At 40.6% G+C, this 15,591-nt stretch overlaps 1 protein-coding gene across 1 annotated transcript in view; it reads left to right on the forward strand.

Moving 5' to 3' along the window:
* The window catches only part of gpn1 (GPN-loop GTPase 1), an 89,485-nt gene extending 75,228 nt beyond the window's left edge, over positions 1-14,257 (forward strand). The window contains exons 12-14 of the mRNA XM_034005303.3: positions 10,990-11,080; positions 12,056-12,160; positions 12,462-14,257. Coding sequence (XP_033861194.1) covers positions 10,990-11,080; positions 12,056-12,160; positions 12,462-12,553 — 288 coding nt within the window. The 3' untranslated portion in view covers positions 12,554-14,257. The remainder of the gene's footprint in view (positions 1-10,989; positions 11,081-12,055; positions 12,161-12,461) is intronic.
* Positions 14,258-15,591: the final 1,334 nt, after the last annotated feature.

The following is a 15,591-nucleotide window of genomic DNA, read 5'->3' on the forward strand; positions in this document are numbered from 1 at the left end:
CAAGTAGGCTGCTTCTAGTCTCGTGTCTGTACTGACTGGAAGGTTAGCCAGTGGTTGTTCTACAGGTGGGCATCCCTGTTAATACACCACTAACGGTAACTGCGACACTGTCGCTCCCCGTACCAATACCAGGACCGAGGTTACCGCTCGGTAACGAGTGTCGGTACCAAGGGCACTGTCCTGGTACCAGGTGTCAGTACCGAGTGCACTGTTTCAGTACCGAGTGCACTGTTTCAGTACCCAGTGCGCTGTGTCCAAGTATCGAGTGCACTGTGTCCCAGTATCGAGTGCACTGTGTCCCAGTATCGAGTGCACTGTCCCAGTATCGAGTGCACTGTCCCAGTATCGAGTGCACTGTTTCAGTATCAAGTGCACTGTTTCAGTATCGAGTGGCACTGACACTGGCCTTTGCGTCCATTGACCCCATCTACTGTATGTACTGACGCTGTCTACAGTGTGCACTGATACTGTCTATTGTGTGCATTGACACTGTCTCTATTGTCTACTTCTGATACTGTTTACTGTTATTACTGTGTACACTGCTACATAGTACAGAGCTCTGCTGTGCCATGCCTGGGTTTCATGCTGTGTTTTTTGCAAGGCCAAGTTGCCTTCAGAGGATGGACATGATAAATGCATTGTCTATCTGGGTCTTGTGCAAGCTCAAGAGGCCCTGATTGATCGCACTTTGTGTGATTTTTGTGCCCCCTTTACCAAGCGTACACTTGAGAGTCGGGTGGCCCATCATTCCAGAGAACGCTCCCTCACTCCTGCTCAGCGCTCGGCATTGCCACACTCTGTCAGTAAGACTGGACCCTCCTCCCGTGGCACTGTGTCAAGGGAGGATAGGCGTCAAAGTAGTACTCCAGTCGAGAAGCCCTGCTCCTCGCCTTCCTCCTCATCTTCCTCCCCCAGTTCTCCCTCGCCTTCTCCCCCTCCAAAACAGAGGAAGAAGAAAGCTCGCCATTCACGTTCTGCAGATAGAGGTCAGATGGATAAGATCTGGGAGGCTGTGTCACGCCAGCAGCTTATTCTTAATGAACTACTGCAAGAGCGCTCAGCACCGCCGGTTTCCCCCCCACTTGCCCCACATGCTCCTGTGCAGGTAATGGCATGTGATCTGGAGGGTGATACGCTGTCTATCGTCGCCTCTGAGGAGGCTGATGAGCAGGATATAGTATTCCCATCTGATGATGCAGACTCTGACAGTGCCCTGGTGACACAGCTCTCCTTATCTGCAGACCTTATACCCCTGATGCAATGGGCTACTGCAGTCTTGTAGGTCCCCTGACCTGTGGCTAAGGAGGAGAGGCGCCCTATCTATGATGAGCAGCCTACTCTTCCTATTTGAGCTGCATTCCACCTGGGAACACCCAGCTAAAGCTGTGGCTGTTTTCCACTTGGTGGACTCCTTATACAACGTTTTAGAAGCAGACAAACTGTGTCTTACCCATTTTCTACCAGTAGAGGCACCTATTGCAGCACTGGTTCGCCTACCAACCTCTATTTGCTGGTCAAGGACACAGCGTTCGTGAACAAACAGTGCAGGGTGATGGAGGTCATCCTCAAAAAGGCTTATGCAGCTAGTGCATTTAGCGCATGCCTGGGAAGCTATAATGGCATCCTTGTAACACCTTCTTGGGTCCATTGCAGAGACTCACAAGCCCTCGTCTCAACAGCTGAACAAGCTGCGCTTGAGCTCCAGGAACCTGCTCCGTCTGTCCATGCTTAGTTTTCCTGTTGGTACAACCCCTGTGTCAAGAGACTGTTGCATGATCTTGGTTAGCGGTTTGTAAATAACTTCTTTCATTTCTTTGAGTACTATTGGGAGGATCTCATCCGGCTCAGGGGATTTGTTTATTTTAAGAGCTCCTAGTCCCTTTAACACTTCTGCCTCTGTTATGCTAAAGTTATTTAAAATTGGATAGGAACAGGTCGACATGGTGGGCATGTGTCCTCCTTTGTAAAAACCTGTGAAAAGTAATCATTTAATATACAGTACTGTGCAAAAGTTTTAGGCAGGTGTGAAATGCTGTAAAGTAAGAATGCTTTCAAAAATAGACATGTTAATAGTTTATATTTATCAATTAACAAAATGCAAAGTGAGTGAACAGAAGAAAAATCTACATCAAATCAATATTTGGTGTGACCACCCTTTGCCTTCAAAACAGCATCAATTCTTCTAGGTACACTTGCACACAGTTTTTGAAGGAACTCGGCAGGTAGGTTGGCCCAAACATCTTGGAGAACTAACCACAGTTCTTCTGTGGATTTAGGCAGCCTCAGTTGCTTCTCTCTCTTCATGTAATCCCAGACAGACGCGATGATGTTGAGATCAGGGCTCTGTGGGGGCCATACCATCACTTCCAGGACTCCTTGTTCTTCTTTACGCTGAAGATAGTTCTTAATGACTTTCACTGTATGTTTGGGGTTGTTGTCATGCTGCAGTCCACCTGCCTGGAGTGATCAATTGGGCTGCAGGCCTCCTTTCGAGGGGGATCTCCAGCAGTGCAGAGTGGAGACTCCATCCCAAGGTCGTGAGCCTCATTTTGGGCGATTCGGGAGAGCAGAGATAGACCTCTCAGGAGTCGGCACACTGCCCCCTGTGGTTCTCCGTAAAAGGAGAAGGGGGACCTCAGGGGATAGATGCACTGGCACACCTGTGGCCAGCATGTCTACTCTATGCTTTTCCACCGCATGAGCTGCTCCGGCTATGCCTGGAGAAAGTCAGGCAGGACCAGGCCAGGGTGCTACTAGTAGCCCCATTCTGACCCAGGAGAGTATGATTCTCCTCTCTGATGCAGCTTCTGAGCAGCCAACCGTGGGAACTGCCAATGTGGCGCAGCCTGTTCAGCCAGGTGCAGGGAACTTTTGTGGCACTCCAACCCATAGAGCCTCCAGCTCTGGGTCTGGCCCCTGAACAGCTACATTTGAGCCGACTGGGCTTATTGTACAGGGTGACACCCTGGGCAGCCCCTACCCATTCCCAATACGGGTACTGGTCTACTGTCTCCTGGCTTTGAACCCACAACATGCCCTATGGCAGTTATACTGCAATTTTTACAGGACTTTTTTGATGAGGGTAAATTTCCCTCTACTTCAAAGGTCTATTTGGCAACCATCTCAGTGTGCCATGTAAAAATCGATTACGTCTCCCCAGGAGCTCATTTTCTGGCGGGGCAATTTTTGAAAGGAACCCAGCAGCTTAGGCCACAGCTGAAGGATATTGTTCCTCGTTGGAGGTTGAATGTAGTGCTTCATGTACTGATGAAACCTCCATTTGAGCCCATGCACTCAGCTGAGCTAATTTTGTTGTCTTTCAAGGCAGCTTTCTTGCTTGCAATCACCTCTGCTAAGCAGGTGAGTGAAATGCAGGCATTCTCAGTATCGAAAGCCTGTCTAAGTTACCCTTCTTACTAACCCTGCTTTTTTGCCGAAGACCATCTCGGCTTTTCATGTTAACCAGTTGTTGGAATTGGAGGCTTCCATCCCCCTCCTTTCCAATCTGACAGGGAGCACCAGCTCCATACGCTTTTCCCATACGCTTTTCCCACTAGCATATTATGTTGACAGGACTAAAAGCTGGAGGCATTCAGAACAATTCTTTGTCTGTTACGGGCCTAAGTCCCAGGGACAGGCTCTGTCTAAACAGCGTCTGTCTGCGTGGTTGACAGGCACAAGTAACCTTTTGTGTGCTATCCCCAGTGCTAAGGACGTACGTGGTGTTAAGTTACCAGTATTGTTACCTCATTTGTTTTATAATAATTAAATTCTTATAGAGGCTTCCCATAACCCTTTTATTTCCCTGTTACTATGCTTTGAATATTACTTCCATTTCTGGGGTGAATGGAGCGATTTAGAGGTTTCTTAGTTTGTTCTTTTTTTTCTTTTATGGCACATCAGAGGCTGTGATGTTAACTCAGGAATAAAGTTGGAATAAAGGTATTGGACAGTTCAAGCAAGTTGTATTATTATTAGTTTCTTACACGTGGTACGTCCAATTGAAATACATGGTTAAAACAAAAAAATATCTGGATTGTCGTTTTTTCACTCAGGGTCGCTCATTGAGGAGGTATTACATAACATTCAGTCGTTGGCTTTAATTTCACTATATTTCACTGACAAAATATATTTGTGACGCAGTTGTTAAATTTACAGCCTATTAAACACAAGCGGTGGCTATCTTTGGCTTGTACTTGAAACATCCCGAATTAATTTAAAACAGTCTGTGTGTAACTTTTGTTTTCTTTTCAATGAGGATTGATAATAAAAAAAAAAAGTTAACCTTTTGATTAGTAGTTGTTTATCGAGCTGTGTTTCATGAAATCAGCTTTGAAGTAACATCTGACTCTGTCCATCTTGTTTTGTTGATGTTGATGGTAGATACAGGAAGTATGTTGATACTTCCTGCTCCTGACTCTGATCACATGACACCACGTAACGTATCGAGTGTGTGGGAGGTACTGTAGTTGCAACTTTTTTTTTTTTTTGTCCAGTGGCGTAAATTCAGCGATTAGAGGGTAAAAAATAAACATTAGGAACCACATCTTTTTTGTATACAGTTATTTTGTGTGACACCTTGTATCTAAAGACTTGTTGTGTCTGGTTAGAGAGAAACCGTTAGCATAAAGGTGCACATATTTGGTATTTTTGAACTGGAAACACTCAGGGCAATTCAGAACTACTATTCTTTTAATAGTGGAACAAAAGCTGTCGGATTAACAGCATCTGCTTCACACTGCTCTGACGAGTGTCATTTGGTATAAAGTTTCAGGTTCAGGTGTCTTAAAGGGGAAACACCCATTTTGTAATAGTTAATATTACTATTTCAGGGAACCAGAGTTATGATAATAACGTTTTTATTGTCTGACTCTTAGTCAGAGGTTTACTGTTATAAATCTGTCAAATTTGCTCGATCATTTCTATAAAATGTAATTCTAAAATCCATTACCTCTGAGGCTGCTTTCACACTGGGTCCCGCTACAGACTGACTCGGTCTGGTTTGTTTAGTTTGAAACCGTACATCAATGTGTTTGCTGTTCACCCTTATCTGCGTGTAAAGGGACGAGTTTGTTTGGATGCGAGCTGAAGTTCGTGTTTTTTTTTGTTTGTTTTTTTTGTTTGTTTTTTTGTCCTTTTTCTATTTTTTTCAGGACCGAGTTCATTTGTGTTCACAGTGCAGTTTGCAGGTGCACTCGGCTCGTTTTATATGGTGTGTGAACTGGATGTTTACAAATCCTGCAAGGCATATTGAAAGCAGCTATTGATGTATTGCTCCATTTTTAATATAGCATGTTTTAAGTGCGCTTTCCATCCATTTATCGAACAAGTTTATAAGTTACTCGGTAAAATTGCTACAAAAATAGTAGCAACATAAGAGTGAAAAAATGGTTTTACATCCACTGTTTATTCTAGCGAGTCAAAGGGAATTCCCTGTGACTTTTCGTGATGTCATAGCCTAATTTGCATGTGTCGCTACGTTTTCAGGTTATTCGCAAGAAATATACTCGCTAGATGATTTTCCATAGATTTTTTTTTTTTTTTTACTCGCTCGCTAGTCTAGCGAGTATATTCTACCGAGTTAAGCTCTTAATAAAAAAAATAAAAATAAAAAATAAAAAAAACAATGAACCTTGGCCCTGTTCCACATGTGCAGTTCACAAAACCAACAATAAAGTGTACATCCCGTATGGGGAAAACTGAACCTGCAGGGAGTGTCAAAAATTATGTAAGTAAGTGTTGCATGCGTAAAAGGTACTTACAAAGGTAAAGGTATAGAACCTGCACCATTGTGTTCACAAATTTTCCCACTAGTTTAAAGGTTGCTTATTCTATTTCTGCTCTTTTGTTAGAAGTCTTCCAGTTTTGTGTAGCACAGTGTAGGCTACTAGGATGCATACTACTAAACTGCATAAGCAGAAAAAACAGTTGTATTATAAAGCCATTTAAAAAGTGTGTGTGTGTATATGTATATATAAAAATACAATTAAACATTCAGTGGAGACTTGAGGAGACTAGTGGCACCAAATCAGCCAATCAAAAGCCACTTTTAAAATGGGAGAAAATTACTGAATAAAGAATAAAACGATTAACCCTTTGCAGTCCATTTATTAAGTGCGTGTCAGGCGCGTCAGGTCCAATTTATTTTCACACGCGCAGTTAATTTTAGACGCGCTGTTTAAAAGTATTTTTTTTCCCACAGTCAAACGGGTTTAAAAGGCCCTGCATATCAACAAAGCATCACCAGCCCCACCCCACCCTTTCGTTCGCTATAGCTTTCACATATGCTAATAAATAAATAAATAAATAATAATAGTCGTACATACCGATAAATCATCTCCTGATCACTCGTTTTATCACCAAACGCCTCAATAATGCGATCCAAGTCATTATTTTATTACTATAACATCTGAAAAAAGCTCTGCAAATGTCCGTGATATTCTACTGATGCAGTCACAGCCAGCTTGTTTCCTTATGGCCTCCATTATCAGATGCCAGGGGCAAGTATGACTATTCATGAGATGCGCCTTTTTTTTTTTTCGGCTTGTCTCGGCTCCTGTCGCTCCCACTCGGCCATTGAATGGTTTTCTCGGCTTTTTCCGGAGAAAAAACGACCAGAAACCCGTTTTTTGCGTCTTTTTGATGATGTCAGACAGGGTCCGACATTGGACCAGATAGGAATAATTGCAGTGTTGGACCAGGTCCGACGTAGGACCACAAAGGGTTAACAAATGTCGACATTATTTCTCACTTTGCATACATCTGAAATGGTACAAAATAATGCTGACACTTCTTTCATTTACAAATTGCAGTCGGGTGGGGGGGGTTACTGGGTAATTTATTTTAAATGAATATCTTTAACAAAAGATGACGCATTCAATAAGATTTACTTGTGTGATTTTATGTTATTAGCTTGTTTTTTTTTATTAAACAAAATAACATTTTTTTAATAGACCGTTTTTTTGAGGGGGTTTTGGTAAAAAAAATTTTTAATTGACATGTGTGGCAGGGTGGTCGTGTGGTGACGTCAGGAAGCAAAACACACAAGGTACTGCAGTTCAAAAAGACGAGTGGTGCGCAGTTTATTTAAATACAAAAATAAAATAAAAAGTTTAAACACAAAAACACTTGCTCACAGAGCAAAAATAAAAGATTTAAACAAAATAAATCACGAACACAAATAATACAATCCCAGGTCAGGCTGGGCAGTTGCTGTCACTGTTCCTGGGATCTTAGCTTTCAATAAATGTATCTCTCCTCTCGCTCTTGTTCCTCCTCTGAACAACCACCTTGACAAGGTTTTTAATTATTCATGGCAGAGGACGAGCACCAATCTCGCCTCTGCCAGAACACGTTTTAAAAATAAACAAAACAATAACAAACACGGCGCACGGCTCTCGTCGTTATATTTACACAACGATAATAATAAATACAAATAAATCATACACCAAAACATACGGCTTTCGCCGCCTGTGGCAGGATTGGCAGAGGGTGAGGCTTAGAGACAGTTTGAAAGTTCAAAAATAAAGTTTTTATTTAAACAAAATACACCAAATAAACAGGCACAAGGGCCAAACAAAAAGGTTTCAAAACACTAAATAGACACAAAACAAAACTTACAAATTAAGGCTTCCAGGCTGGGCGTTGCCTTCACTGGATTCAATAACTAATAAAACACAGCACAAACAAACACTCTTCTTCTCCTTCCAGAACTCTCCCTCTAGCCAGGGCCTTTCCCCTGGCTTTTAGCCCCTGTGGCTGGAGCCCAATTAATCAATAATTGCTGATTATTCAATTAGGGCTCCAGCCACATTCTCGCATGTTTTCCTGGTAGGGAGGAATTTAACCCCCTCCCTGCCAGTCCCAACCACGTTCATAAAGACGGGGCATTTCCCCGTCACACCGCCATTTAAATACAATAACTAAATCATAATACACAAATACCAAATAATAACCTGCACAGGGGCGGAGGGGGAGACCACGTTCTAAAAAATTAATAAACAAAATCCATGTACAGGGCTCCTCGCCCTGTTACAACATGAATTGGTAGAAACTTTTACTTAAAACGTAAACAAATCAAGTACAGAGACAACATCATATTTGTTCAGTAATTGTAAAAATAACTGTTTCTTATTTGCTCCACGTCTGCCAACTTGTTTTTATCATGCACATTATAACATTTGATGTCACTGGAATGGTGCAGAAGGCCACTAGGACCAGAAATACACTTGTTACGGTTTCCATGCAAGTGTCGAATAAAATGTCGCTGCGAGTAAAAAATAAAACCACCTCTAGCGAGCAAGCTTGTCATGCGAGTAAAAACTTCTTAAGTCGACTTAAACCGTTTTCCATAGTTTTTGTCGCATATAGTTTGTTATTCACATATGTTTTACTAAGTTGAGCTTAAAAGTAGGCCTTTAGATTCTTACATATTGCTGTGGGGGAAAAAAGCTTGAATGCCTACAGTAGGAGAATGCATGTTAACACAATTGTACAAAGTTCTGCTAATGTCGGCATTAAATAGAGTAATTTGAAAAGAAGAAAGCAAGGGATTGATTTAATATATTTTACTATTTTTGTAAGTTTTGTCCAGTTCGGCTTGGATTGTGCGGTCTGACCACTGACGTCGTAGCAACTCTGAAGCCATTAACCAACAGTATATAAAATAAAATAACACAATAATAGTTTAAAAATTAAACATCGGGTGAATTTGCTGCAGATCATTGCAACTCATTATGTTCTTTATATAGTAATCTAGTCAAAACATGTTAAATGTGAAAACAGATTTAAAAAATAAATTCGCTATTACCATTTAAACATTGTATACATAAAGTCAGAATGATTAAACAAAATCTGATTGTTTGTTTCTTTTATTTTTGAATGGCGCAAACACACAACCTAATACATTACTCTGCTACGAACTTGCAGAGCACACTGATGGTACAGTTTTGTACTTAAAAAATAAATAAATAAATACAATAGCAAAACCAGGACAATTAACAAAATCAATCTTTCCTACTGGGACAATCTCAATTTTCCCAGGATATCTGGTAACCCTAATGTAGTTTCCCGATAATTTATTTGGTTTTTCGCTACTTGTTTCCTCAGACTGAACTAAACCGCAAAATGTTTACTTCTAAGTGCCTTGCATAAGTATTCACCCCCCTTGGACTTTTCCACATTTTGTAGTGTTACAACCTGGAATTAAAATGGATTTAATTAGGATTTTTTGTCACTGATCTACACAAAATAGTCCTTAATGTCGAAGTGGGGAAAAAATCTACATATTTTTCAAAATTATTTACAAATAAAAAACTGAAAAGTCTTGATTTGCGTAAGTATTCACCCCCTTTGCTGTGACACCCCTAAATAAGCTCTGGTGCAAACAATTGCCTTCAGAAGTCACATAATTAGTTGAATGGAGTCCACCTGTGTGCAATTAAAGTGTCACATGATCTCAGATTAAATACACCGGTTTCTGGAAGGCCCCAGAGTTTGTTAGAGAGCATATCTAAACAAACAGCATCATGAAGACCAAGGAGCTATCAAAACAAGTCCGGGATAAAGTTCTGGAGAAGCACCAATCAGGGTTGGGTTATAAAAAAATATTCCAAACTTTGAACATCCTCCAGAGCACCGTTAAATCCATTATTAAAAAATGGAAAGAAAATGGCACAACCGCGACTCTGCCTAGAGAAGGCCGTCCACCAAAACTCAGTGACCAGGTAAGGAGGGCATTAGTCATAGAAGCAACCAAGAGGCCAATGGTAACTCTGAAGGAGCTGGAGAGATCCACAGCTGAGATGGGAGAAACCGTCCATGGGACAACTATAACCCGGATGCTCAACAAAGCTGGCCACAAAGAGTGGCGAGAAGAAAGCCATTGCTGAAAAAAACCATATCAAATTCCATTTGGATTTTGCCAAAAGGCATGTGGGAGACACAGCAAACATGTGGAAAAAGATTCTCTGGTCTAATGAGACCAAAATTTGAAATTTTTGGCCTTAGCGCAAAACGCTATGTGTGGCGCAAAGCCAACACTGCTCATCACCCTGAGAACACCATCCCCATGGTAAAGCATGGTGGTGGCAGCATCATGTTATGGGGATGCTTTTCATCGGCAGGGACTGGGGAAACTGGTCAGGATTGAGGGCAAGATGGATGGAGCCAAATACAGGGAGGAAATTCTAGAGAAAAACCTGTTTGTCTGCAAGAGACCTGGGACTGAGGCGGAGGTTCACCTTCCAGCAGGACAATGACCCTAAACATACAGCCAAAGCTACACTGGAGTGGTTTAAAAACAAGAACCTGAATGTCTTAGAGTGGCCCAGTCAAAGCCCAGACCTCAATCCGATTGAGAATCTGTGGCAAGACTTGAAAATTGCTGTTCACCAGCGGTCCCCATCCAACTTGACAGAGCTTGAGCAATTATGCCAAGAAGAATGGGCAAAAATTGCAGGATACAGATGTGCAAAGCTGGTAGAGACTTAACCAAAAAGACTCACAGCTATAATTGCTGCCAAAGGTGCTTCTACCAAGTATTGACTCAGGGGGGTGAATACTTATGCAACCAACAAATGTATTTTTTTGTTTAATTAACTTTTGTGTCACAATAAAAAATATTTTGCACCTTCAAAGTGTTAAGTATGTTGTGTAAATCAAATGGTAAAAATTCCAATTAAATCCATTTTAATTCCAGGTTGTAACACTACAAAATGTGGAAAAGTCCAATGGGGGTGAATATTTATGCAAGGCACTCTACCTTTGTATAGTTAGTTTCCTATGTGCAAAAGGACCGTCCAGCTGCATTGTATTGTTGAACCATACCGAGTGCGGACCAAACCCCCTAAACGGACCCAGTGTGAACACAGCCTTAGGTTTCTTGAATCATACCAATACCAAAGGTGTAGTATGTGTTGTAGAGAATGTTCACTGTGTGGCAAGTGACATATTGGGGGGGAAAAAAGCTGTCTATCTGCCTGTCCACAGGCTGAGGCCCAGAGTAAGAAACAGGAAGAACAGCTTGAACGTCTGCGGAACGATATGGGAGCTGTTGCTATGGAAACAACTGCGCCCCCAGGTAATTATTTTGTTATAATTTAGTTATTTTAAGGAACTAATTTATATTCACATATGTACTAAACTGGATGTCTGGAAAGCTAATTATAATGAGAACTACTGAAAAAAGAATGCCCAAACCATATTTCTACACATTTTAACAACTTATCTAGTTATACGAAAAACTAAGCATGACGTACAGACACACACTGTCTCAATATACCCTCAGATTTTGATACTCAATATTATGATAAATGTTCCTTTACAAGCGTCCTCGCAATTGGACAAGTGATTCTGTAGATATAAGCAAAAATCTGAAGTGTGACATACTGTGTCCAGCGACAGGCATATACATCTCCAGTGGGGGAATAATAATGGTAAGCAAACAAGAACCTTTTAGAACATGGAGTGTTGCTTATAAACACAGCCTTCTACATGCTTTTCCTCTAAAGCACTGACTTTCAGATAGATGGCTGCATCTAACGCTTGTCACAAACGCAAACCCCTGGCCTTGCAGTGTTGCAGATGTGTACCCTCTCCGCCCACTGTCACACTAGACCCAGCATTTTGGCCTTCGTCAGTGACGCAGGTGTTATTTACATACTTCACAGCGTTGGAAGAACCTGCTGACTGACTACATTTAAATATACCATATTTAACCCACATTTAAATGTAAGGTATCTGGAATCTTTAAGGGCTCTGAAGTATGGCTTGCATCATATGCTTCAGGGCGAACCATTTTCTATAACTAACCCATTTAACTGTCAAATATTGAATAACAGTAATGAAATAAGGACTTTAAATTAATAATCCTGCAGTATAAGGCTTGCAAACTGCTTAACTGATTTTGATTAACCTATGCATGGGCATTACTTGCAAGGGTATATTCTGCATACAATGGATGTAAGTCAGTCCTGTGTTTTCATGACAGCTCATTTGTTATGACTGTAGTTCATTCTCTGGTGTTGTGGTGACCAGTGTTGTGCCCTCCCTATAGACTGCACAGAGACTGAAGGCCCCAGTGACTTTATCTTGACCCGAGGGAATCTAGACGAGGAAGATGAGGAGATTGACAGTGACACGGATGATATCGATCACAACAGTGAGTGGATTTCAGAAAGAAGTCCGTACTGGGACATGTCTGTGGTGGTGTCTTTAAAATGTTCTGTTGGTATTAAACACAGTGCTGTAGGGTTCTATGACCGTTATACCGCTGAATAAGGTGTACAGGAATTGAGCCAAATCTGTAACTTTGATTGGTTTCCATATGATTTACAATGTCAATCTTTTCGTTAGCCTTGTTTTATGTTACTGTTCGGCACTGTAATTGTTGTGCTCTAAACATAGCTATGATGTCTTGCTGCAAATCACTAATTGTTATTCATCCTTTATTTCACCACCAGTTACTGAGGAAAGCAAAGAAGCCCCCGCATTCCAGATTTTTCTGAAAGAAAGGAAGCAGGTGGTCAAGGTGAGGAACAAGAAGCAGCACTGATCCGAAACCATGTTGAGAGGGGATACCTTGTTCTAACTAGCTGTTGTCACATTAATACATATTAATAAAGTACATCACCTGTCTTCCTTGCTTTATGTGCAGGGTCTTGCTAAGGTGACTGATGCAGTAGTATTCATAAATCTGGGGTGACAAGCTGTCAAGTGGTTATGCTAAGCAGGAAGAGATTTGCAACATCAGCTATTCTTTAAGACTTGAATTTCCTGAAAAAAATTATTTTGAGCTGAAAGATTTTATTTGGAGTGTCAGTTTAAACTGGACAGACTCGATCTACCATTACCTCAGTATGATATGCAGAATGCTGTCCTCAAAAGTTAATCTTCTAGACCCAGCATAGTGTGTAGGGGTGCTGTGCTCTCAGAAATAACTATAGCCTTTTAATTCTTTGAACGTTTAGTCTTCAGAGAAGGTCTTTTATGGTATTTGACTGGTTGATGTGTGATCAACCAATAGATGCTGAGACCACTGCTGGCTTTTGTAGCTATGTTTTTTTGTTGTTTTTTTTCTTACTTTTTTTTCTGATTTAGTGCCCCCAGAGCCAGACACACTTTACAGATGCAAAAACTATGTACATGTCTGTTTAAGCAGTAATACAACAGGATATCCAGTCATATTGAGATATATAGACACCTCAAGTCTGCATATCTCTGACAAAGAATGCCTGTGTTACTGTGCTTAAAAATAAATAAATAAATACCAGAGTGGCTCCACTGTACATTCATAATGAAGTAATTACACATGCTTGGAATATTTTCAGACAATCGGATCACTGGGATTTTCCAAACTGTTTTCTACAGCTATGGCAAAAAGTTTTGCATCACCCTATAAATGATCACATTTTCCTTCATAGTCAAATGGAACTTGCTGAATAATGTTACGTTAACATAATGAATTACATACCGCTTTTGTAGTTTTCCATATTCATAACAAAAAAGTGACACAAATTGAATGATGTGACATTTTAAAATCGAACAGGAAATACTGCACTACTATTATGGCTTCAAGTAGACTTTTGCGATATTATTTTGTAGTTTCTTTCATTACAGATCAAAGATCTAAATTATGTTTATTTTTTTTATTATAGCTCAATCCTAAAATTATAGGTGATGCTAAACTTGTGGCCATAGCTGTAATCCTATTCCTTTTCTAAAATATCTCAAGCCAGCTGGTATTAATTATAACTTAAGGAAATCTATTTGTTGTAAAACAAGATTCGTCCATCAACCCAGTTCCCAAATGTCCCATATGTAAACAGTACTACAAGTGAGCAATTTGAATTAATTATAATTAATAGCAGTTCTTTTGGGGGTGTACTGTAAATATAGCAGTCTGGGTCTAGGGGTACAATATTATTAAAGGAAACTTTGTGACGGAGTGAGTATTTAGATTTTTAAATAAAAAATAACAATTGCATGCCTTGCTGAGAGAAGAAAACACTGGGTTCTGCCTTGACAAGTGTGATCAGGCTAAAATGACGTTAAGAAATAAACAGCTAAGAACAAATACTTTTATTTACAGTTACTGTTTATCTTTCATTGAGGGGATAAGTTTTATTCTGTCTAAAACTACCTCAAACTAGTCCTGTTTCACACAAAACCACTTTTGCGAGATCTGAATTAAATGTTGATATAAACTGTCTGTCTTATTCTTTTCAAAACTTAAATAATAAAAAAATAATAAATATGATTGTGTCTGATTTATTATTATAAAAAAATAATAATAACAATTGTATTACCTATTCAATATTTTAGTGGTTACAGCCTCAAGTTATATAAAAAAAATAAGCATTTATGAGTTGCAGCAGTATATTTGTTTATTTCAAATCACACAAAGATACATACAGTGTAGTATGTGTCACACTTCAGACTAAAATGACTAGCTAAAATGTGAGGTGTGGTGCCCTATAAACAGTTCTATCACCCGTTTTATATCACCTTGCTTTATATCATACCCCATTTTTATTATCACGATTTTTCAAAAACCACTTGCCATGCACCATCAGTTACTTCTCTTAATATCTCACAAACCCGCTTATTGTCATGTTTTGTGCAGCCTGTCAAATGCTTAGTGTGCAGACTTAACGGGATACAGTTCAGTTACAGAACACCAACTTCTTCAAGTGGTGATGTTCTTTTTTCTTCTTCAACATAGTCAGTCTTATACAAATGCACACAAAAAACCACCAAGTGCAGCTTCTAATTGATGGCTCTTATCAGTCATTTTTTCTCGCACTCGTAATGTGCTGCCGTAGGCAAATATGAAACTCTGTTTATATCATGACCTGCTTTATATCACACATTACACCTGCATAGCAATCATGAGATCATTATTATTTATTTCTTAGCAGACGCCCTTATCCAGGGCGACTTACAATTTTTACAAGATATCACATTATTTTTTACATACAATTACATTATTTTTTATACATACAATTACCCATTTTATACAGTTGGGTTTTTACTGGAGCAATCTAGGTAAAGTACCTTGCTCAAGGGTACAGAAGCAGTGTCCCCCAGCAGGGATTGAACCCACGACCCTCCGGTCAAGAGTCCAGAGCCCTAACCACTACTCCACACTGCTGCCCTGCAACTCCTTCCCGGCCGGTCTCCCTACCTCTGCCATCTGTCCGCAATAGCTCATCCAAAACTGCTGCTCGTCTTGTCTTTTCCCCTTCCTCATTTCTCCCATGCTACACAGCTGCTCCGCTCTCTGCTTGCATCCAATTAAAAACTCTTGTATTTGCCTATCATTGTCTTGACCTTTTCTATTCCCTCCTATCTCTAGACTGTCATTTCTCCCTACACACCTTCTCGCTCCCTCTGCTCCTCCACCACCGGCAGATTAGCTGTACCCTCCCCCCCGCGAGCCCGCTTCTTCTCCACCCTTGCCCCTCAGTGGTGGAACAACCTACTTACAGATATCAGGACTGCTCAGTCCCTGACCACCTTCCGGCACCTCCTCAAGAAACACCTGTTCAGACAGCATCTGTAAACCTCACACCTCACAACTCTCGACTATAC

This window comes from Acipenser ruthenus, chromosome 5, assembly GCF_902713425.1.
Source record: "Acipenser ruthenus chromosome 5, fAciRut3.2 maternal haplotype, whole genome shotgun sequence".
Taxonomy (NCBI): domain Eukaryota; kingdom Metazoa; phylum Chordata; class Actinopteri; order Acipenseriformes; family Acipenseridae; genus Acipenser; species Acipenser ruthenus.